Genomic DNA, 24,225 nt, shown 5'->3' on the forward strand with positions numbered 1-24,225 from the left:
GCAGTCAAAGAAGATCTAGAGAAAATGGGAGTGCGACAATGGGAATTACTGGCACAGGACCGACAAACACATAATGATAATAAAAAGTCGTGGCTGAAAGTTCGCATATCCATGATTAAAAACTGATATTTTCACTTCAACGGTCGCTGAAAACTGCCGGTTTTGCTCGCCAGTAGTGATACACGCGCAGTTTTAAATGACTAGCCAAGTAAAAAATAAGTGGGTGATCGACGTGCGAGCCATAATACCGCGGTTTTAAGAACGACGGTTTTACTCGCGGCTCGTTGGTGCTGATCGATTAGCGAGCAAAACGGTCATTGTCAACCGTTCACAGCTAACATGTCGTGTTCAACTGAAAGTGAAGTTTTATGATACCTCGCTATAGCATACTACGAAATTACAAAAAAAGCGGAGACGCCCTAGACGTTGGGTATTTAAAAGTTTTGTTTTGTTTTTGTATTCTGGCGATGTACATTTCCATAAACAAACACAGTCTCGTAAACAATATATAAATTCCAATGAAAAGTCGTGGCTGAGAGTTCGCATATTCATGATTAAAAACTGATCTTTTCACTTCAACGGTCGCTGAAAACTGCCGGTTTTGCTCGCCAGTAGTGATACACGCGGGGTTTTAAATGACGAGCCAAGTAAAAAATAAAACAAACTGACGAGCCACAAGCCAGGCTCGTCGGTATATAAAACTGCGGTATTGCAGTGATACACTGGCGAGCTTTACCGACGAGCCACAAAACTGCGGTTTTACTCGCCTGTCGATCAGGGCCTTAACAGTTTACTATTCAGTATTTTAATAAATCAAGGACTCTTTATATTTTAATAAATAATTAATTTTTATGACATATTTTACCGATTTCTAATGTTGCTGATTCCTTGAAGAGCTGTATACCAAGGATAATATGAATCTTCATTTTTAAGATAATTCAAATATTCTAATGCATCGGAAACGTCAATAAAACCAGCTAAAGCTAAGCTAAAAGCGTCATGTATTAGTTTAGCTCTAGTGAGATCAGTTATTTGTGTGTGGTCCTCTTCGAGTTGTGCTATTACTTTATCGCGTAAAGCTTTTTCATAATTCACTAGGTAGAAACCTAAAATTTCATTTAAAAATAGGTTAAACTTTATTCATTAGTAATTATCATTATTTAAAAAAAATGGTATCATTACGAAATTAATTACTATTTAAATGGGAATAAGCCACAACTAACGGTTGTGGTTGTGTGTACAAATACTTATTTTGAGAACGATTTCCAAAGTGGAAATTGAAACGTCAATAAACTTACTTTAAACTTTAATTGTGGCTTATTCCCATTTAAATAGTAATTACTTTAAAATGCCACAAGAAAATAGCTTCAGAATAATATTACAAAATTAATTGTCTAAAGACAGTAAAAAATAGATAAAATCAGAAGTGATAAAGGCCTAAAGTGACTTTATTTCAACAAAACCGTTCTCAAAACTCTGATTATCTTTATACACATTAAGTTATTATGTTTATACACATAAAGTTTTTTGAGTCCTTTAATTCATGCTACTTAATATTTATTGTTACAGCCCGAAAATATTCCTTTATCGACAAATCTAATTTATTTCTTAATACTGCTCTCTGCATATTTCTTTCTGGACAAACATAAGCCAGCCCTATAATATATTTACCTTACTACACATAATACGAGTTTTCGCTAAATGTCTTTTTAACGTTTTTATTGTCTCATAAATCACAGACCATTTTATAATACTCTAAGAAAGGTTATTTACGTAATGTCTCCGGCACCAACCCAGCGTAATATTAAAACTATTTTTGGCACAAAACAAACAATTTGAATCAATGCTTTTACACTTCTTGTTTAATCACCATTGCAAAGACTTCTCGGTTATCTACCACATAAAATATTTGGCCTGCATGTGATATCTGAGCGTCCATTCACGAATGTTTTTTAACCAAGAAACCTGTTTTTTTCCTGCATCTCAACAGCCTTCTATTTTGCCTTTAAGGATCAGTTGTGATTTCCGTTCACTATATGACCCTCCCATAGCTTTGTTGACCTTCATTAGTACTTCCTCATTAGTTTTTCTTGATGTCCAAAGAATCTTCCTCGTCCGTCTAAAAAATCCACATTGTCAATGCTTGAATTCTGTTCATACTTGATACTTTTAGTGTCCATACTTCTGCTCCATACAAACGTAGAGACCAAATGTAGCACTTATTCATTCTTTGTTTTAGTTCTAAACTGAGATGACTATTGCAAAGAAATGTCTTCATTTTAATAAAAGAAGTTGTAATCACTGCTATTCTTCGTTTTATTTCTTTGTCTGTATCTAGTTGGTCCATTATAACAGTTCCCAAATATGTAATTTTGTGAACTTTTACAACTTGGAATCTATTTAATTGGAGCTTTACATCTGGATGTGGGATACGATTAAGAACTAAAAATTTGGTTTTGTTTGAGTTGACAATGTAGAAGGACTAAAAGATACGAATATATAAACATCAAACTAGGAAACACATAAAAAAAGTGGAAAGAGTGCAGAACCATCATAAAAAAAGTAGCTGAAGAATTACTAGGCATGGTAGGTAAACAAAGAAGAACAAGAACGAATGACTGGTTTGACGAAGAATCTGAAACAGGAAGGAAAAACAGAGTATATTTACTGATATAACAGGGGCACAGAACCCGATAAAACAGAAAATAATTAAATCAAAGGATGAGATGAAAGAGATCAAAAGATGAAAGAGATAAGAAGAGTAATATATTGACAAAACAGCAAGAAAAAGTAAGAAGATGGAATTCCTGAATGCAACCGTAAATGTTTTAGATTGTATAGATATATTAGATATTATTGTATAGAAAGAATGGAAGAAGGCGAAATACCAAACAAAATATTCAAACAGATGCCAGTAGGAAAAAGAACAAGAGGAAGACCGAAACTGAGATACATAGAACAAATAGAAAATGATATAACAACCTTAAAAATAAAAAACTGGAGAAAAAAAGCACGAAACAGATCGGAATGGGGAAGAATCCTGGAACAGGCCAAGACCCAAAAAGGGTTGTCGAGCCAGTGATGATGATGATGAGATATATTAGATGTTCGTTTGTAATACCCCATTTAACCTTTTCTACTGCTTTTAATTATTTATTCTCATTGTGTGTTATCCGCTAAATAAAAATAAATTCTTCGCTACTGACACGTTTCCTGGTAAAATCTTCAAAATACGGTGCTATATCTACGCCTTGAAGTAGAAAAACAAAAGAAACATAATTTTACTTAAGCATACTATTTTAGGCCATGTTTCCTTAAACATCAAAAAAAGATTAAAAACTATTTGCAGATTAGTAAGAAGGAATAAAAATTTATAAATTTATGTACAAAGCAAACATGATATGTAAGTGCATGCCATGCATAAAATATTATCTGGTAAAAAAAGTGAAGTAGTTTGCAATTAAAACAAATAGCAGTAAAAATAAACCTAGTAACAAAAATAAAAAGCAATGTAAAATTATATCATATATAAAAAAATGTAGTAGATGTATTACTGAAATATTATGTTAGAGAATATAGAAACAGAAAAGAAGTAAGAATTTCAAATGAATTCTGACTTACATAAAGCTGGTTTCAGATTTATTCATCTTGTGATTTTGTCTCTCTGGACAAAGTCGGGATACGTTTACTGCCCCATGCACTCGGGCCCCCACGCGACACCTTAAGTGTCTCATCGTGCTTTAAGAGTAATAATAACATTTAGATGTAATATTTTCATAATAATTCCTTATCAAATCTTCAGGCTATCTTATTTAAATTCAAATTGCTATATAAATATTCAAACACCAAGTAAACAGTTTTTATTAGATATCTAGTAGGCATTTAAGTCATATTTAAAAGCCAAGTTCTTTAAGAACATATATAGAAAAAGAAATTTAAATAAATAAAAACTAAATATTTAAACCGATGAAACTACTAATTAATTGTTTAATTTTTATATTTTTTTTTTGAGAAGCAAAACCTTTAATGTATAACTCGCATTTTCGACTTTTCAATGGTACTGCACTACCTACACTCTTAGGCCCAATACAGACGATCAAACTTTGCGTTTTTTTTTTTTTGTTTTAATGGCATAGGCAAGTGCCATACAGCCAGTCACAACATGAAAATTTTCTACCCAGAAAGAATAAAAAGATAATATAAATTTCAAACTTAAGTAGCATTACAAATTTTAAGCATTAAAATTATTATTAAGGATAGGATAGAGATAAAACATGGACACTCGTTTCTCGTCTAGGGACCCATCAAGACATTGCTTTTAAGACAAACTAGATTGGGTCACGGATAAAAGGTAATAACAAATGGGGTAAAACAGAGGTTAGGATTCTAATTACAGTTAAATATTAAGCTTACTTTTGCAAATAAATTCCATCAAACATTCATTTACAGCTCTTATATTTAGAGATAGCAGATAGCATATATTGTACGGAGGAAAAATTTTGATGTTGACTAAATTTTTTATCAGATCTTCAGTTTGTTTTGTGTATTTTTTACATTCGAAGAAAATGTGATCTAGATCACCTTCTTTTTGACAGTCTGGACATAAATTTGAATTTACAATTTTTAGTTTGGACAGATGACTAGAATAGCAGGCGTGTCCAAATTTTATTCTAATTATAGATGTTATAAACCTTCGTGGAACGGAATAATTTTTAAACCAATAATCACTTGGAATTAAAGGCTGTATAGAAGCATATTGCGAGGAAGACTGCGTACTATATATATGCCAAGATTGTTTCCATTTACTATTGATATTATTTTTAATTATTGTTAAGGCGTCTTGTCTACAGATTTGGTGATCAGCTTGCGTTCCGGTATCAATGGCCTTTTTAGCTAATAGGTCAACATGTTCGTTGTATTTAACCTTATACCTATATGTGCTTTAACCCACAAAAAATGAACAACTCTTCGGTTTTTATGAAGGTCATAAACAAGTTTTTTAATTTGAAAGACATATATATTTGAGTTGTTACTAGGAAAACTTAAAGTTTCAATGGCTAACATAACAGACAATGAGTCAGATACTATTATAACAGATGTATTCTAAGTGTTTTCAAAGTATCTTAATGCTTCATATATTGCTACAGCTTCAGCACTAAAGATTGAAAAACTAGGATTTAGTCGACAAAGTTTTTCTGTATTAGTTGATGGAATGTAGAAAGCACACCCAGTACCAAACATAGACTTTGAGGCATCCGTATAAATAACTAAAGAGTCTGACAGGCTAGATAAACAGGACCTCAAAATATTCGAGCTAACAGAAGAATTTACATGGTTATTCGGTTGTATCACAGTAATGGGTTGCAAGCACGAATAAAAATGTTCGATGTGAAGATTATCCTCTGATTTGAAGTCATAATCAAAATTTGTCAGGCTTCTAAAAGCCTCACAAAGTGGAGGTGAGTTCTTAAGTCTCCAATATCGATTAGTTAAATCTTCTTCGTTCAGTTTTCTGATATTTGAGTAGAGAGTAGTGTTTCGATTTTGTATATTAATAACAAACTTTTGACTAAGGTATTCTCTTCTATAGCCCAAGGGATTTTCTAGAGCTTCCACATGTAGAGCATTAATAGGCGTCGATTTCATGGCACCCAAACAAATACGCAATGCTGCGTTTTGAAACACATCTATTGTTTTCAGAATATGTTTACTTGCTGAACCATATAATATGCATCCATAATCGATAATTGATCTAATATAAGATCGGAAGAAAAGCAAAGAAGTTTCCACATCTGCACCCCACCATGTTTTTGTAATTGATTTGAGGAAATTTAGACCCTTCTTACATCTATCCAACATAAACTCAACGTGAAGTTTCCAAGTTAACTTGCGATCGAGAATCATTCCCAAATATTTAATTGAAGAACTGAAATTAAAATCATACCCATTCAATTTTATCTGATTTAGTTTTGGGATATTGTGTCGAGTGAAAATAGTAATACTTGATTTACTTGATGCAATTTCAAACCCATTGTGTTTGAACCAATTTTTGGATCTATCATGTATTTTTTCTAAAGTTTGGATGCAGTTATCGTATTTTTTGGTAGAAGAATACATAAGAAAGTCATCAGCATACTGTATTATTTTAAAGCTGAGATTTTTAATGGAAATGTTATGCAAATCTGCAGTATAGATATTAAACAATAGAGGGCTTAAAACTGATCCCTGCGGTAGTCCCTGTTTATTATAACGAGGACCTATAAGTTTATTATTGTTTGTTCTCAGGTAAATTTTTCTGCACGAATAAAAGTTAAGAATAGTGTTTACCAATTGTGGTGGTATATGAAAATTTTTTATTAATTTTTCCATTAAAATATCGAGACAAACACTATCATATGCTCCTTCTATATCTAATACTATTGTCGGTAAATAAATATTACTTGAGAAGGAGTTCTGAATGTCCGTTACCAATGTGGCAAGTGCATCTATGGTACCACAGCCCTTTCTGTACCCAAACTGCAAATCTGAAAGTAACTTCTTTTTATCCAACCACCATTCCAATCTATGTTTAATCATCCGTTCCAAAGTTTTCAGTACACAAGACATAAGTGAGATAGGTCTATATGAGTGAACGGAATTAGGATCTTTCCCTTGTTTGAGTATGGGGATAATGATTACATCTTGAAATTGAGCTATTACTGAATTATTCATGATTATATCATTAAATATTTCCAATAGTAAAATTTTGGCACTTTTGGGAAGATATAGTAACATTGGATATTTAATATTATTTAAACCTGGACTAGTACTATTTCGATTTTTTAAGACAAATTCCAATTCTAATGTATTAAAAGATTCTAACAAAAAATGATATTGCTTATTGAAAGAATAGTCAAAAGTTTTGCAATTTTTTACAGACGGTGGAGCAATTTGATCGAAAAATTGTTCTTCTAAGGAATCGTCAAAACATTTTATAGAAGAAATTGGTTTTCTGTTTAATTTTCTAGCTTGATTCCAAGGGCTTGCTGATGGTATATTTTTATTCAACTTTGAGCACCAATCAATCCAGCTCTTTTTGGCTTTATTTTTTAGAAATATTTTGGCTTCTGATACAAGTTTTTGGCATTGTATGTAATTGGCCATTGTAGGAGATTTCTTATATAATTTAATAAACTTTGCGTTATGGTAGTCAAAATTGTGTTAGGGTGGCTCCGTGACCTTCGCTCCTTTTCGAGACCCCGTTGAGACCAAAAAATTGATGTGCATGTTTTCCATAGTTCTTGTTCTTGCTAAAATGCAATCGGTCTTAATGCTAACGTTTACTTTACTGTTTAAAAAGAACATACAGAAAACCGAAAGTTAGTTAATATGATGAGCGCAGAATATGCCGCTTTTCTTTAGAAGATTGTCGAAGATCCGCAAAAGACATTAATTATATTGTTAAATTGGCTGGATTACAAAAGGCGGTCTGCACTATCAGAAGAAAATTGTGTCAAAATGGAGTGCGAGCAAGAATCCCAAGAAAGAAACCGTTCCTGAACAAAAAACAGGGGCAAAAATGCAATGTTTGGGCATTCACACACAGAGAGTATGCAGAATACCAGTGGAGTAAAGGTTATTTGAAGTGATGAAACCAGAATCTCAATCTTTGGCAGTAATAGAGTGAAGTTTGGTCGTAGCTGACCAAGGAAATACCTTCTACCTAGTGTACTACGATTACTATGAAGTACCCTGTGAGTGTCATACTAGGGGTAATACGATCATTAATAGAGTTATACGTTTGGCATTAATAGATGGCAATATTAACGCAAACAAGTATCAGGAAGAAGAACTGCAAGCTAAACTTCTGTCGACTATCAGAGATTTGTTTCAAGGGGATGCTCAGCAACGCATCTTCCAGCATGATTAAGCGCCCTGTCATACGGCCAAGACGTTGCTGCCCTGACTTGACCTGGAAATAGTCACGATCTAAATCTAAATCCCATTGGAAAATCTATGGTCATCGCGGAAATGATTAGTATCACACCAAAACTTAAATAAAATGAAAGAACTGATAAAAACCATTATTCAAAACTGATTTAGAATTACTACATCAGAGGATTGCATCAAGCATACATAGCATCAAGTATGTGCTAAAAACAAAGTTTATCACACCAATTATATTCATAATTGATAGTTCATACTTAAATTTTCTTCCATTGTACAATTTTTATTTTAATATATTTACTAGTAGCTAATGGCTATTGTTTATTTTTTTTTAATTCTAGATGGTTTGTCTGCTTAAAATAGACGTTAAATATTAAGTAGAAACATAAAACAATGCAGTAAAATTATAGATTATCTTAGAAATAACATAAGTCGTGTGAAAAAGAGAAATGTTGCTAACAAAACTAAAATGTTTGTCAAGTTTTCAAAATTTTGGCCACTAGTGCGGTTTTACTGTAATTTCAATCCTATACACATGGATATAAGCCTTCATATGATCAGTGCATCTTATGTAAGTCTTGTATTTGAGTATAGCATCACATAAATACAAACACTTAACGGCAGATAGCATATCAGGATTTCCTCAGGATGTAAAATAGATACAAATATATAAGCATTGAAAGCAAAACACGAATCTATAAAACCTGTAACAGACCTATTATGACCTACCCCACAGAAACACGAGCAGAAACAACCACTACTAAGCAACGAACGACAGAAATGAAGATCCTGAGATCATTACTGGAAAACACTTATAATTAAAAAGAAGCGATATTAGGACTGTGTAACATCCAAAACGTTAGAAAATGATATAAACTCAGAAAAAGAGCATGGAGAGATCACGTTAATAGAACGGAAGATAATAGACTTGAAAATATTGCAAAGAAAGAGAAACAGAATACCAGAAGACCAACCGTAAGATCCCCAAATGCTTGTATGAAAGTTGGATATCGGAATCCTAACTTAAACTTTAACTTTGAAAAAACAAAATATTGTCTTAAAATAAGAAGAAGAAGACTATAGTATCAAATATTGACACTGTTATCTTTCAATTTTAAGAAGAACAAGATCTTATGGCTGAACTAAAAGAGCATATTCCATGCTCATTAGATGCAACAGTAACAAAGTAATTATGTATTTATCGTATAATGCTAACTAAATATATAATAATAATAATATAATGCTAATGTAACTAAATCGTTTTTGATACCTTGTGCTTATATGTTACTGTTAATGCATTTATTTATTTTTTTATCGATATATTAAAGAACACTAATAAGAAACATGAATATGTATATACAATTTATACAAGTAAACAAATTATCAAACAATTGGTCTCTGTGTGCAACATCTAAATCATTTACTTTTTTGGTGAAAAACACATTGCTTACCCTGTTGGTTCTAATAATATGCGTTGTCATTTAAAGGTAAACTTAAAAAGAGGAACAACGAATACACTGAAGAAGAGAAAAAAGAAACGACAATCAGAAAACAACATATTAAAACGGCTAAAAAGCCATATGAGTCAAGGAGAATCAAGAAAGTTCTATCACCCAATAAATCATTAGAATGTAACATATCCTGTTACGATGTACAAGAAACTTTCGAGAGTTGCTAGAAGGGAAACCTTCTAACAACATAAAACTAGAGTACCGAAATGAGGAATTTGTGGAACCCCTTCGGTAGAGGAAGTGAAAATATCTATATAAAAACTATAAAACCACAAATCCCCAGGCAGCGATGGCATCCCAGAGAAGTTATTTAAACACAGTGGAGAGCAGATCACCAAGGCTTAGGCTTAATATGGAACAAACTAGGAACAAACTAGAATACAATAATTACCGCGGAATAATTTCTAAATACAGCATACAAGTCAAACATCTTACACGAGAGGTTGAAACCTTATACCGAAGATCTTAACTAGATCTACACACTAACAGAAATTGTCGAAAAAGCTCAAGAGTTTAATATCGATATGAACCATCATTTTGTAGATTTTATAGCGGCATATGATAGTCATAAGACCAAGTCTTTACAACGCTATGAATGAGTTGGAAATCCCAAAAAAACTCATGAATATAATAAAAGGTAAAATATCTAAGATGCTATCAGCAGTAAAAATTCAGAACTACTCGTCAACCACATTTAAAATGTATAGTAGGTTAAGGATAAGAGACGCGCTGCCATGTCAGCTTTGTGATATAGCTTTAAAAAACAGTTCAAATTGAAGCAGATACTGATGATGTGGATATCGTAACAATAACCAGGCCAGAATCACGGAAATCCTAATCCAGCTAGTAACAGCAGCAGAACAAATGGGATTATTATGTAAATCAAAATAAAACCAAATCGGGACTAATACAAAGACAATAGCTGTACATGTTGATGCAAATTTAATTGTCGATAAACAAAACGTGAAAACGGGCAAGAGGTTCATATATCTAGGGTTATAAGGATATTGAGTAATCCCTATAATAACACATCAGAGGAAATAAAAATACGAATTATAATTGCAAACAGGTGTTATCATGGTCTATCAAAGTACTTAGCTAACAAACGTCTGTCTCAAAAAACTCATACAAGACTGTCTAAAACACTGATAGTCCCTGAATTTTGAAAGAGACGTATTACGCAAGATATTCGAAGCGGTCTGTGAGAACGGAATAAGAGATATAACTTTTAACTGCAGAATATCTTCGAGCATAAGTTTTGTGGAAAATATACTACTATAATCAAACGAAATCATCTACAGTGAGCAGAACATGTAGTCTGGGCACCGGAATCGAACATGATAAAAAAGATTTTAACAGCGTAACCTTAGTAGACTCAAGCTGAGGTGGATAGATGGTGTAACACAAGATACTGAGAAGATTGCTGTTGCCAACTGGAAAATAGGAGGAAGAAAATCTATCATGATGATGATGATTTAGAGGAAATTGCTCAGGCATTTTGACCAAATTGATCAAACATCCTTCTTTGGTGCTGTCACTTGAGTAGATATAATAACATATCTCCGGCGTTAGAAATTATGGCTTTTATTAATTCTTCCGGATCGAGCTTGTTGTTTATTCAATATCCCATATTTGTTGTTTATCCAATATGTTGTGTCGTACGTTATTGTGAGTTACCTTTTCTAGCATTTTCCCATTTGTTATTAGAAGTAACGAAATATTTTGTAAATTCTTTTATTGTCGTTATTGTTCAAGGTGTTATGATAATACTAAATTTTCGTGTATTGTTACTTACTATTTTGATACTTACCCAAAGAATCAGGATTTATAGTAACCAAGGTGTCTTTATCCACTACATTTTTTAGAATGGCAGGTTCACTATTTGGTTTTAACCAAACAGCAGCAGTGTTTTGATCTTTATTATTAGATATTGTGTAAACAACAGGCACATACCACTGAGTTTTTCTTTCATCTTCCCCGCCAAATAAAAATCTTTGCTAAAATAAATAAAAACTGTTACCTTTATTGAAAGAAATTTAAAAAATTTAAAAGAAAAATTATTATTTATCCAAGAGATAGATGATTGGATTATTCAACTAATAACTCTTTGAAACTAGTATCTCTTTTAACCTGTCAAATTTCTTAACTATCATAAACTGACATCCTATACTTTAATCATAAATGATATTGAGTCACAAAGTCCAGAATGAAGAGTTAAGAGTCACAACAATGACTTTGCCTTTATCTCTATGTGCAGGGTCGTCTTCCGTAATTACATTTTTTCAGAAGTTTTTTTTCTGAATGTAAAATTAAGATTAAGTAAACTTTCAAAACATTTTAAATTCGTTTTGCAAAAAAAATTGTAGCTTTAAAAATGAAATTGTTGACAAAACCCTTCTACCCTTTAGCCAGTTCTTCGATTTTGTGTCTACAGATTGCTAAATATTTTATTTTGTTCAAAGATTTTTTCTTAAAAAATGTCTACTAGCTCTCGGTCTATTTTTACCTACGTTTTGTAGGTATTGCAGAGTTTTATTGTGTCTGGTGTATCTGATGTACTTGTTGTTCATTTTTTACAAAATTCAATACATTCCGGTCATTTTTAATAATAATTATGAAATACGAAATCGTTTAAAATTATTGTGAAACTAGTGTTACCTTACCTGTGTTAATACAATATCGCTACCATCAACTGTTGCATTTATAACGGGATAGCCAGGACGGTTGGTCCAGTTTTCGACAAAATCCAAAAATGTTACATCTGGTGTTAACCGTCCGTCAACAAAGTCGTTGCTAAATACTGACCAGAGTATCTCAGGAGTGGACCAATTATGAGACCTAGCCATTTACAAATTTTAGCAAGAGTAGCGCACAGGAAAGAAGTCAGTCCTCACAATCTTAGGTAAGTTTTTTATTGAAATAGAATTTCTAGGCAATCGGTTTCGAGGCTTACAATATGTGCCTAAACATGTGCCAAAAAAAGACCTATGGACTGTGGTCTGAGAGTGTGATGAGGCACATATTGTAAGTCTCGAAATCAGTAGCCCAGAAATTCTATTTTAATAAAAAACTTGCGTTTTGTGAGGATTTTCTTCCCTACTAAACGTTTGTATTATAGACTCACATTAGCAACTTTTTCATCATTTTTAGCAGGAGCTTTGCTATGACTTTGATGAATTGAGAAATTATAAAAATAAAAAAATAAACGGCGAACTGTCCGTGTATGAACTGGTATCAATAGATTGGTATAACGTTATTCCTGTATGCCCTACGTCTTCAGGCAGTCGGGTAGATATAGTCTAATATACGGAAAGCTAGCGAATGTGTCCTTCTATTTCTGCTTCTTCAGTGTAAGCTGCAAAAAGCGCCACCTATTTTGGTAGCATTAAACTAAAAAGACTGTCGTTTTCTGTCTTTTTGAGCTGTACGAAATGTGTAAAAGATTTACACAGTCCCAATTGATCAAAGCTGTAGTAAAGCTCTTGACGAAATTTGTAAATCTTTTATACATTTCGTACAGCTGAAAAAGACAGAAAACGATAGTCATCTTAGGTTAAGGCTACCAAAGCCTAACTTGTTAATATTAATTTTATGGTAATAATAAAAAACGAATCTCTTTATTATATAAGCTTTATTTTATATCCAAACAGTTGTTTTCGTGATAAAATCTAAATTTTTGGTGTTATTTGCGAAAAACTGTTTAAAAACAGGCTTTTTTGACGTGTAATTTGTGAAATTTTAATCACGAATAACTCCAAAAATATTGACTTTTCGAAAAAACTCTAAAGAACTTTTTATCTTAGAATTTACTAGTGACTACCATGGGATTTTTTGATAAACTATTTCCACCCCCGAGTTAATGGGGTAACCAATCCCAGAGAAAAAGCACAGTGGCATAGGAAATAAAACAGGTCAAGCGTCAGATGCCAATCGAGAAGAGTTTATTTAAATATTCGAGTATATATTACTGTAAAGATTATGCCAAGTAGTTTTCGACAGTTTGAGTGTTCTTAATAGCAAATTAAACCGATAAATGACTGGATAACTTAGTAACGTTATCAGTAAATTTCGGAAATATGGTAAGTAAGTATAAATGAGGAGTTGACAGAGTTAAAGGAGTCAAAGGAGTCATGAGCAGGAACTCTATGTTAAGTATATAATATGAGAAATAGAGCATTGAAGACCCTTTTAAATTCTGTATCACAAGCTACCCCTTTTCATTTAAAAATTTTTCAGGAGTAACTACTACCCCTAGGGAGTTCAAATACATTTGAATAACGTCTTTGGGAAAGTGTATTTTCATATATAAAAATTGACTTAAAAGTGAAACTGAAATAAAACCATGAAGTGGAGATATCCCGGAGTGGCTAGTATACCTGTTGAATACAAAGCACGTGGTGTTCGTGTGTATTAAGGTATAAAAAATGTTTATTAAAAGCTTAAAATGTTTCTTTTAAAGAAGATCTTTTCGGAATTGAATCATTCCATCATCAGTTTAATAAAAAGTTGTTAAAAACATCGTATGGCCACAGAAAAACATTGGAAGGACATCAGTATTAAAAAACTATCCTCATGGTATTTACAAAGGTAAATTACATTACATTACCTCAAGGTATTTACCTTTGTAAATACCATGAGGATTGTTTTTTAATACTCATGTCCTTCCAATGTTTTTCTGTGGCCATACAATGTTTTTAACAACTTTTTATTAAACTGATGATGGAATGATTCAATTCCGAAAAGATCTTCTTTAAAATAAAAATTTTAAGCTTTTAATAAGCATTTTTTATACCTTAATACACACGAACACCACGTGCTTTGTAAAAATTGACTTGTTTCAGGATTTTCCATTTGTGTTCATAACATTGTATAAAATAAATGTATCCGTTACTTTAGAACCTCACTGTATAATATGGTATTGGTATACTTACTGTTGCACCAAATAATTGTGCAAAATCCTTTTAAATCTATCTGGCCCTACTGTGTTTTCGACCATTCTTATAATGCTAGCTCCTAAAATAAGATATAAAATAAAAAAAAAGGAGCTTATACTTAAAACAATAATTAAAAGCTTAAAGTTTGATAGTTACCGGAAGTTAGCTGTATACCATAGTAGTCAACAAACTTTGACATTGAAGTGGAAACTTCTGTTGTAATCGGTATATATTTAATTAAAAAATTAAATTAAAAATAAAAATGGATTACAATCGTTGATTTTTTGTTCAGAACGAACGGTTTAGGACTTATCAGTCCCTCTTCAGTAAACTTTGAAAACTCACTAAGCATTGGGTGGGTTTAAATTGAAAACTACATACTTAAAAGTATTAATTATAGGAAATAAGTCAATACTCACAATCTTAAGTAGTTTTTTATTAACAATCAAAAAACTATTGACTCATTTCCTATACGTTCGTATTATGGACTCATATTGTCAACCTTTTCACCAATTGAATACTTAAAAATATTAAAATAAATATAAATTTAACTGTTCGGGAATAGTCTGGCCCTACTGGAAACAGCACTCACATCAGGTGGTCTGCAATAGCCAGTCAACTGAGGGAGGGAGTTCACTTTTTTAAACCCCACAGTCCTACTATGTCTCTATCGCGTCCTTGTCCAATTTTGGCATTAAAAGCCTATGACTAATAATATTTCGTTCCTTTTTATTCTTCGTATGGCGTTAGTTAAGTTGAGCAGGACATTAACTAAGTTATTTTATAATAAATAAAGTCGTTAGTTTGATCTATGTGCTTTTATATCACGTTCCCAATTATCTCGTCAAGTTGAAGAGCAATAATCATAATGATATTTATATTTTAGTTGAGTATCAAGACATATAACACTAGTAGCAATATGGTATCTTAACAGGTGTAACTTAACAACGAATTAAAATATACCAGAAATATTAATATTACCTTTATTATAAGATCATCATCATCATCTTCTCCATTCTTCTCCATTCTGATCTGTTTTGTGCTTTTTTTCTCCAGTTTTTTTTTTATTTTTAAGGTTTTTATATCATTTTCTATTTGTTCTAAGTATCTCAGCTTCGGTCTTCCTCTTGTTCTTTTTCCTACTGGCATCTGTTAGAATATTTTGTTTGGTATTTCGCCTTCTTCCATTCTTTCTACATGTCCTATTCAACGCAGCCGTCTTATTTTAATTAATGTTATAATATCCGGATCCTGGTATATTTTATATAGTTCAGAGTTGTATCTTGTATGTTAGTTGTATCTAAGGTGGCTAAACCGTTTCCTCTCTTTTAGTGAGTGTCCAGATTTCTGAGCCGTATGTGAGTACCGGTCTTATTAGGGTTTTATATATTTGGCATTTTGTTTTTCTTGCGACGTTATCTGATCTTAGTTGAACAAATTAAGCCTATTTGCAATAAATATTCGCCTCTTCTCTTCCTCCGCAACGTTATTATCAGACGTGACTAGGGATCCCAAGTATATAAAGTTTTTTACCCCCTCAATGTTGTATTCTCCTATTGTTATATTTTGTGGCTGCCTTATTTCTGCGTTTTTACTTACCTGCATATATTTTGTTTTGGTCTGATTGATCACTAAGAAGACCACTTGGTAAAGACCACTATTTTGTGCAGCTCATTCTATTTGGTTGTATGCCTCTATCGTTTCTCTTCTTGATCTTTCCATTATGTCAACATCATCTGCAAATACTAGTATTTGCACACTTTTATTAATGATTGTTTCTCGTGCATTGACTGTTGTGTCCCTCAGTATTTTCTCGAGTACGATGTTGAACAAGATGCATGATAGAGCGTCTCCCTGGCGTAGTCCCTTTTTCACATCTATTGTTTCCGTTAATTCATTTTGTATCCGGATTCTACTTTCTACTTTGAGAGATTCTTTTATCAGTTCTATTAGTTGTGTTGGTATATTATTTCATTGCTTTTATTAAGAATTTTCGGTTTATATTGTCATATGCGCTTTTAAAGTCTATAAAGAGATGATGTGTGTCGATGTTATATTCACTTGTTTTTTCGAGGATCTGTCGCAGAACAAATATCTGGTCTATTGTTGATTTCTGTCTACAGAAGCCACTTTGGTATTTGGCAACTACTTTTTCAGCGTGCGGTATAAGTCTTTCATAAGTGACGTTGGACATTATTTTATATGCTGCATTCAGCAGCGTGATTCCACGGTAGTTTCCACGTTCTAACTGATTTCCTTTTTTATGTAATGGTACAATAATACCGCTATTCCACTCCGCTAGTAGCTGTTTATTCGACCATATCTTTGTTATCAATTCATATATTGTTTTTTGTAGTGCGTCTCTTCCTTCCTTCAGTAACTCCGATGCTATTTTATCCGATCCCGGTGCTTTATTGTTATTTAATTTGTCTACTGCTGCTCTAATCTCGGCTATTGTTGGTGGAGTATTTTCTCTGTTGGCTAATGGTACGTCAGGGTTCGTCTCTCTCCGATCTCCTTCAAGCTTTTCCGTAAAATTTTCTGTCCATCTACTTAGTATCTCTTGCTGTTCTGTCAATATATTACCTTCCTTATCTCTAACATCTCGTTGTTCTCGGTTTGAAGTCTTTTTTGCTTTTGTTCAGACTCTGATAAAATTTTCTTGTCTCTGTTGATTAACTTAGTTCTTGTTGTTATTGAAGTTCTTTGTTCTAATATTCTCTCTTCTTTCTTCGGTGAGTTTTCTTTTCTTCTTTGCGTAGTTGTTTATATTCTTCCTCTGTTTGTCGGGTTCTGTGCCTCTGTTGCATCAGTAAATATGCTCTGTTTTTTTGTCTGTTATAATCTGACATTCTTCGTCAAACCAGTCATTCGTTCTTATTCTTCTTTCTCTACCTTCTATGCCTAATACTCCTTTAGCTGCCTCTTTTATAATGTCTTTGCATTCTTCCCACTGCTTATTTAGGTTTTCATGTGTTATTCTGTTTTCTAGTTTGTTGTTTATCTTTTCTTATAATATATATATAAGACTCTTATATATATATATATATATATATATATATATATATATATATATATATATATATATTATAAGAAAATTTATACTCTTTATTTTTGTTTGTTTCTTTGAGTCCTTCTACCTTGTATCGTTCATGTTTAGAGCCTCTTTCCTTTTTGATGTTTGAAATTCTAGCCCTTACCCTACTTTCGACCAGGTAGTGATCAGAATCCGCATTTGCCCCTCTTCTGGTGCGGACGTTTATTATATTCGATTGGTGTCTCGAGTCTACAATGACATGATCTATCATATTTACTGTAAGTCCATCTGGGGATTTCCAGGTACCTTTGTGTATATCTTTGCGAGCGAAGTACGTGCTGGCAATCACCATGTTAAGCGATCTTGCTAAGTTATTTTATAATAAGTAAAGTCGTTAGTTTGATCTATGTGCTTTTATATCACGTTCCTAGTTATCCCCTCAAGTTGAAGAGCAATTAGCGCCTTAACATTAATAATCATAATGATATTTAAATTTTAGTTGAGTATCAAGACATATAACACTAGTAGCAATATGGTATCTTAACAGGTGTAACATAACAACAAATTAAAATATACCAGAAGTATTAATATTACCTTTATTATACGATATTGTGCCGAATTTGTTCCATACGTCTATGGGCGATGGTGGTTCAGAGGTTAAGGATGATGAGGAAGTATCTGCATCTGATAGCAAAGCTGCTACTTGACTCTCAATGATAAACTGTTTGCTCATTTCAAATTCTGTCAGTTCTGGGAGCTAAAAGTAAAATATAAAGCTAAGTGGATTACATAGAATTATTGTTGATAAACATAAAGTAGTTGATTAGTGAGAATACTCAGGCAATACTTGGCGAGAAAGACATATTCCTCGTGGTCTGAAATGAAAAAATACAAAAAAAGGACTATTTTATTCTCTATTCTTCTTCAGATGTCCTCTTTTGGGAAAGGTTGGGGATAATTTCTGCAAATTGTTTCTTATCTTGGTCTTTTCTTATTAATGATTGTTTTCCCTAAAATCAATTGTTTTTAAGATAAATAAGAAAATGTTGCGAAAACGTGATTTTTGTCCTTTGTTAGCCTCGTTAGAAATAATTCGTTATTGTCATTTTTGGCTCGACAATCCTTTATGCATCCTGGCATGTTCTAAGATTCGTCGCCATTCTGTTCGGTATCTTGTGACCTATTGTTATCCTCTAAATTTTAATAAACCAAGTCAACCACTTCATCTAACCACCTAACTTGCTCTCGGTCTCTACTTCTTCTTTTTACAGATGTTCATGTGGTTAATTTTATAGCAATCGTGTTATCTTTTCATTCGTATTATGTGTCCAGCCCATCTAAGTCGCTGTGTTTTAATGAAGGTTAGTACGTCTAGTTCATTAAAAAGTTGGTTTAATTCGAAGTTCGAAAATCTGTTGTGTCACTTTCTTTGGTCGCTCCCAATATTTTGCGGATATTTAATATCTTTTCCAGGTCCTAACTTTTTGGCCTCCAAACAAAATGGTATTTTTTATATTTAGTATATGTTTAAGTATACTATACCTGATTAAGAATAAAATGTTGAAAATAAGCAGCAAAACCTTCATTTAAAAACACACTGTTCCACCATTTTGTTGTTACGTAATCTCCAAACCACATATGAGAAAATTCATGGGCTATTGTAGTGAGAACCTCTTGTTTGTCACGGTTGGAAGTGTCTTGGGCACTATATAGAAGTGCGTATTCTCTAAAAATTAATATATATAACTATTATAAAACAGCTTATTAAATATAATACATAAATAAGTTTAGGGGTGAGTTACACATATTTATTATCAGTGGTATTAGAACTAACACTCTAAAAATTAATGCTTCTAAGAAAAAATGTATGACATTTAGTCTCTAACCTTACTACAATGCTTCCTTAAAGATAGATCAATAAAACATTAAGAGAGTTACTCACTTTAAATATCTGGGAGTATACATTAAGGACCATCTAGACCTTAGTAAAGAGATCACATGCAGAATTAAAGCAACTCACACAACATTTCTAATAATGAAATCATTCTTGTGTAACCACAGCTTAAACCTCTAATTACATCAAAGAATAATCAAATACTATATTGGGTTAGTGTTTTTACCTGGCCTCTGAAGGCTGATTCGATCAATCGCCTAGAGGCGTTTGAGGTGTACTTGCAGACCAACAAAGCCGTGTAAAATAAGAAAATTCCGTTTGTGAGTTATTAAAAATTATTATCAAAAGAAAAAATTCATACCTAGCTGAAAAAATTCTTAGAGGACACTGGTACAGAATCCTTCAACTTTTAATCATAAAATCAGGAAAGAAGCAGATGTCATGGCTAAAGAAAATTCGCGATTGGATAGGAATATGCCATGCCGAACAGCTATTCTGATTAGCTGAAGACGGTGAATAATTAGACAATGTAATTACCAACTTTTAGGGGACCTAATATGGCACCGAAAGAAGAAGGACTAGTACTACGGCTTGCTAGCTCTGAACATATAAATTCTTTGGATTATTCTTTTATAGCTTTTGATGACAAGGTGGAATATTGCTTGCTTACTCCCAACCAGAATTTCCTCGAATTATTCAATTTAAATTGATCTTTTAATTTGCTATATAAAGAGAGTTTTGTTAATTTTTTCAGTTCATTCAATAAACAATTTGGTATCAACTTATATTTTGCATATTCTCAAATATTGTTCAACGATCGTTAAAATTTCTCAAAAACCGTTTAAAATTTCTGAAGTGTTTCTATAAATAAAGTTTTATCTTTTTATAATTTTTTCATGAAACAGCTATTTTTAAAATTTGAAAATATATCAAAATTGTTATCTGATAATTAATTTTTTTTTATAATAAACGATGTTATTTTATCTGTTACAATAAATTCAAAATGTTTAATTTTTCAAAAGTATCTGTTAAATATGCTAATTTCATTAAGAAATCTGTATTGGCACTTAGAATGGTTATTACTTCGTAATAAAATTACTGTTTCTTCTTTCAAGTCAAATTAAGATAAGTAAGATTGAACCTTTTAAGCAAGTTTTATTAAATTAATAATTCTGTGAAAACTATTAAATCCAGCTACAAATGCTTCTAGGTCCGAGAGGTTGAATCGCCTAAGGCATTTCAACGTTTTTTTATAGATAAGAACTTAATTAGTGCCGACAAGAAATAAAGTATTAAAATAAAAGCCACATGAGATAGAAAAAAGATTAATGAAGGGAAGCAGAGCAATAGGTTATGTTAGGTTAGGCTAAATTCAATACTGAAAGCAAAAAATGTATCAAGAATAGTTAAACTGCGAGTGTATGAGACAGTAATCACACCCACGGTGATATTCGAAACGTGAATTTTGAGTATGCGTATTAGTTTTGTATTTAGTATTGAGTATTATTATACAGTATGCATCCGAAAGCAAAAAAATGTATCGAATTGGCTATGGCCGGAACTACAATGAAACATTTTTACGGAAAAAAACCTAAATAAAACGGCAGGCTTTTGAATTATTCGACACTTTTGTTGTTTTTTTACTTACTACTTACTTAGCTCTAAGCCTTTCTACCGTTATGTGTAAGGCTGGTTTTGCACTGTTGTCTCCATGCTATCCGGTCTTGTGTTAGATTTCGTGCACTTTCCCATGTCAATCCTTTTTTCTCAACTTCTTTTCTGATTTCGTCTACCCACCTAACTCTTGGTCTTCCTCGTTTGTTTTTCCCTTGCATTCTCGTTTCAAACACTCGTTTTGTTAATCTTTCATTCGACATTCTACACACGTGCCCGAACCATCTTAGTTGCCCCTCTACTATTTTTTTGTTTATTGGTTCTAGTTTTAGGTTTTGTCTGATTGTTTCGTTTCGTATTTTGTCTGTCCTCTTTCTGTTTGCTATTTTCCTCAGGAACCTCATTTCCATAACATTCACTCGAGATTTTTGTCTCTCAGTCAATATCCATGACTCGCTATTATACATGATTGTAGGTCTAACTACTGATTTAACGACTGCCGTTTTTACTTTCTCCGGTATTTCTTTTTTTCCCAAAAATGTTATAGTTATAGTGTTAAATAAGCTTCCTGTTCGTCCCATTCTCTCATTTATTTCCATGTCTTGTTTACCGTTTGATTCAATTATTACTCCTAGGTATTTAAAATGTTCCACTTGTTCTAGTTGTTTTCCGTTTAATTATATTGCGTGTGTCTTTCTCTTATTTGAAATTATCATTGTTTTTGTTTTCTCTATATTTATTTTCATATTTATGTTTGACAGTTCTTCTTCAGGATTTCAAGGTTGTTCTGTAGGTCTTCTCTGTTTTCTGCTATCAAAGCCATGTCGTCTGCAAATAGAAGCTCTGATAGTTGAGTCTGTTTCATTTGCCAGTATCCTAATGTTAGTTTTCTCATTCTTCTCTTGGCTTTCTTTATTGCTTCATCCAATACCACTGAGAACAGCAGTGGGCTCAACACGAATCCCTGTTTGACGCCTTGACTTGTAGTAAATTCTTCGGATTCCTCGTTGTTGGTTCTCACCGTATTTGTATTATTATTGTACATATCCTTTATTACATCAATTGTTATCCTGTCAACTCCTCTTTCCTTTAATGTCCTCCATACGTCCTTTCTTTGTATTCTGTCAAACGCCTTTTCCAAATCAATAAAGCATATATGTATTTCTCTATTTTTATTGATTACTTTCTCACTTATTTGTCTTATTGTGAATATGTGGTCTTGCGTGCTTCTGTCCTTCCTGAATCCACATTGTGTATCTTCCATAGTTGGTTCTATTTGGGTTTTTATTCTTGTTTCTATCATTCTTGCGAATACCTTACCAGGAATACTTGATATAGTAATACCTTGGTAATTATTACAGAAACTTGCGGGAAGACAAAAATAGCAAATAATAGCATGAGGCGAACTGAATGGGGGACGGACGAAATACGAAAGAAAGTAAAGAACAAAAAAGAAAAATGGAAGAGATAAGTACAAAGCGTCCTGAAGATTATGAGGCATATAAAGAAAAAAGAAAATAGCTGTGAAAGCAGAAAAAGAAAGGTCATGGGAAAAGTTTGGACTAAAATGACAAATAATTATAGAGAAAACCAAAAACTCTTCTATGGCGCATTAAAACAGCTCAGACAAAAGAAAGAACACATAATACCGAATATAAAAGACAAGAATGGAAAGGTAATAACAGAAGAAAACCAAATAATGGAAAGATGGAGAGAACATTTCAAAGAGCTACCTTATACAGACGTAGACAACATAGTGGAAATACAAGAAATTTATGAAGAACAAAAAGTAGAACCCGTAACAACAGAGGAACTAGAAAAGGCAATTGAAAGAGTTAAATTAGGCAAAGCACCAGGCAAGGATGATATCACCCCGGAAATGATAAAATTCATGGGAATAGAGGGAGTGGACAGCATGAAAGAACTAATGAATGATATCATAAAGAAAGCAGAAATACCACAGGACTGGAAGAAAGACATTATACTACCAATACACAAAAAGGGCGACAAGAGAAACTGTAATAAAAATAACTGTTGTTTTTTTAATTGTTTATAACTTTGTTAAATAACAATGAATATTTTTGGAAGTAATATCTAAAGAGTAAAATGCTGTTTGATTCATGTCGATAAGTACAATAGTTTCGTAATAAGCCGATTAAAGTAAACATCTTTGAACACTACCTACTTCAAGATCACGTGGGCCTTCAGGAATAATTCTATACTATTTCTAAGAGTATTTTCTAGCAATTTATAAAAAAAATTTTTTTTTTTAAAGTTGTTTGGAGGAACCTTACCACCATGTATAACACAAAACAACCTTTATTCTTGTAACGAGAAAGTGCAGCGGATTTTAAATTAAAAAAATAGAGGGTGTTTCATTAAAAAAAAAAATCATGGATGGATAACCCCAACACCTGCAAACTACGTGAGATTTGTTGGTGCGATTATCTCTAAAGCGAAGAAAACTATACCCAAAGGATATTGTAAAGAGTATGTCCCAGGATGGGATGAAAAATGTTAGAAATTGTATTAAGAATATAACGAAAGTCAAGACCGAGAAATTGCGGACGAACTACTGCACAGTTTGGATGTAGTGAGACGAAAAAAAGGGATGGAAACTGTGGAAAAATTCATCATCATCATCATCATTCAATCTTCGCTTATCCACTGCTGGACATAGATCTCCCTCATAATTTTCCATCCATTCCGATCTTGTGCCTATTGCATCCAATTCCTATGGCAACGTTTTAGATCGTCAGTCCAACGTGTTGGTGGACGACCTCTGCTTCGAAGGCATCATCTCTTGGTCTCCATTCCAGTATCCGCTTTGTCCATCTATTATCTGCCATTCGAGCTACGTGACCTGCCCAGTTCCATTTCAGTGTTGCTACTCTCTCTCCTGCATCAGCCACTCCTGTTCTTTGTCGTAGCTGGCGGTTTGGGATCTTGTCTCGTAGTGAAACGCCCAACATAGCACGCTCCATCGCCCTTCGACACACACGGATCTTTTGAACTGTTCTCCTTGTCATGGTCAACGTTTCCACGCCGTAAGTTAACACTGGCAAAACACACTGATTAAACGTTTTTTTTTTTAAGGCATATTGGTATATCAGACGATTTGAAAATTTGGTTCAGCTTGCCGAAGGCTGCCTAAGTCAGTCTTATACGACGGAGAAGCTCAACGGTTTGGTTATCTTTTCCTATGCGAATCTCATGACCTAGGTATTTATAGGCCATTACCTGGTCTATGGATCTTGTTCCTACGCATATATCTTCGCTGACTACAAGATTTTTCATCATCTGGGTTTT

The 24,225-nt window shown here is 32.8% G+C and overlaps 2 protein-coding genes across 2 annotated transcripts in view; one reads left to right on the plus strand and one right to left on the minus strand.

Annotated features, from left to right (window-relative positions):
- LOC140446600 (uncharacterized) overlaps window positions 1–24,225 on the plus strand; it is a 204,139-nt gene that overhangs the window by 92,327 nt on the left and 87,587 nt on the right. The window lies entirely within an intron of this gene.
- Window positions 1–24,225, minus strand: part of LOC140445720 (aminopeptidase N-like) — a 69,236-nt gene that overhangs the window by 29,780 nt on the left and 15,231 nt on the right. Inside the window, exons 4-9 of the mRNA XM_072537999.1 lie at window positions 18,951–19,134; window positions 18,003–18,165; window positions 14,369–14,450; window positions 12,101–12,275; window positions 11,248–11,434; window positions 866–1,106 (exon numbers count right to left, since the gene is read on the minus strand). Coding sequence (XP_072394100.1) covers window positions 866–1,106; window positions 11,248–11,434; window positions 12,101–12,275; window positions 14,369–14,450; window positions 18,003–18,165; window positions 18,951–19,134 — 1,032 coding nt within the window. The remainder of the gene's footprint in view (window positions 1–865; window positions 1,107–11,247; window positions 11,435–12,100; window positions 12,276–14,368; window positions 14,451–18,002; window positions 18,166–18,950; window positions 19,135–24,225) is intronic.

The sequence above is a fragment of the Diabrotica undecimpunctata genome, chromosome 7 (genome assembly GCF_040954645.1).
Source record: "Diabrotica undecimpunctata isolate CICGRU chromosome 7, icDiaUnde3, whole genome shotgun sequence".
In the NCBI taxonomy this organism is placed as follows: domain Eukaryota; kingdom Metazoa; phylum Arthropoda; class Insecta; order Coleoptera; family Chrysomelidae; genus Diabrotica; species Diabrotica undecimpunctata.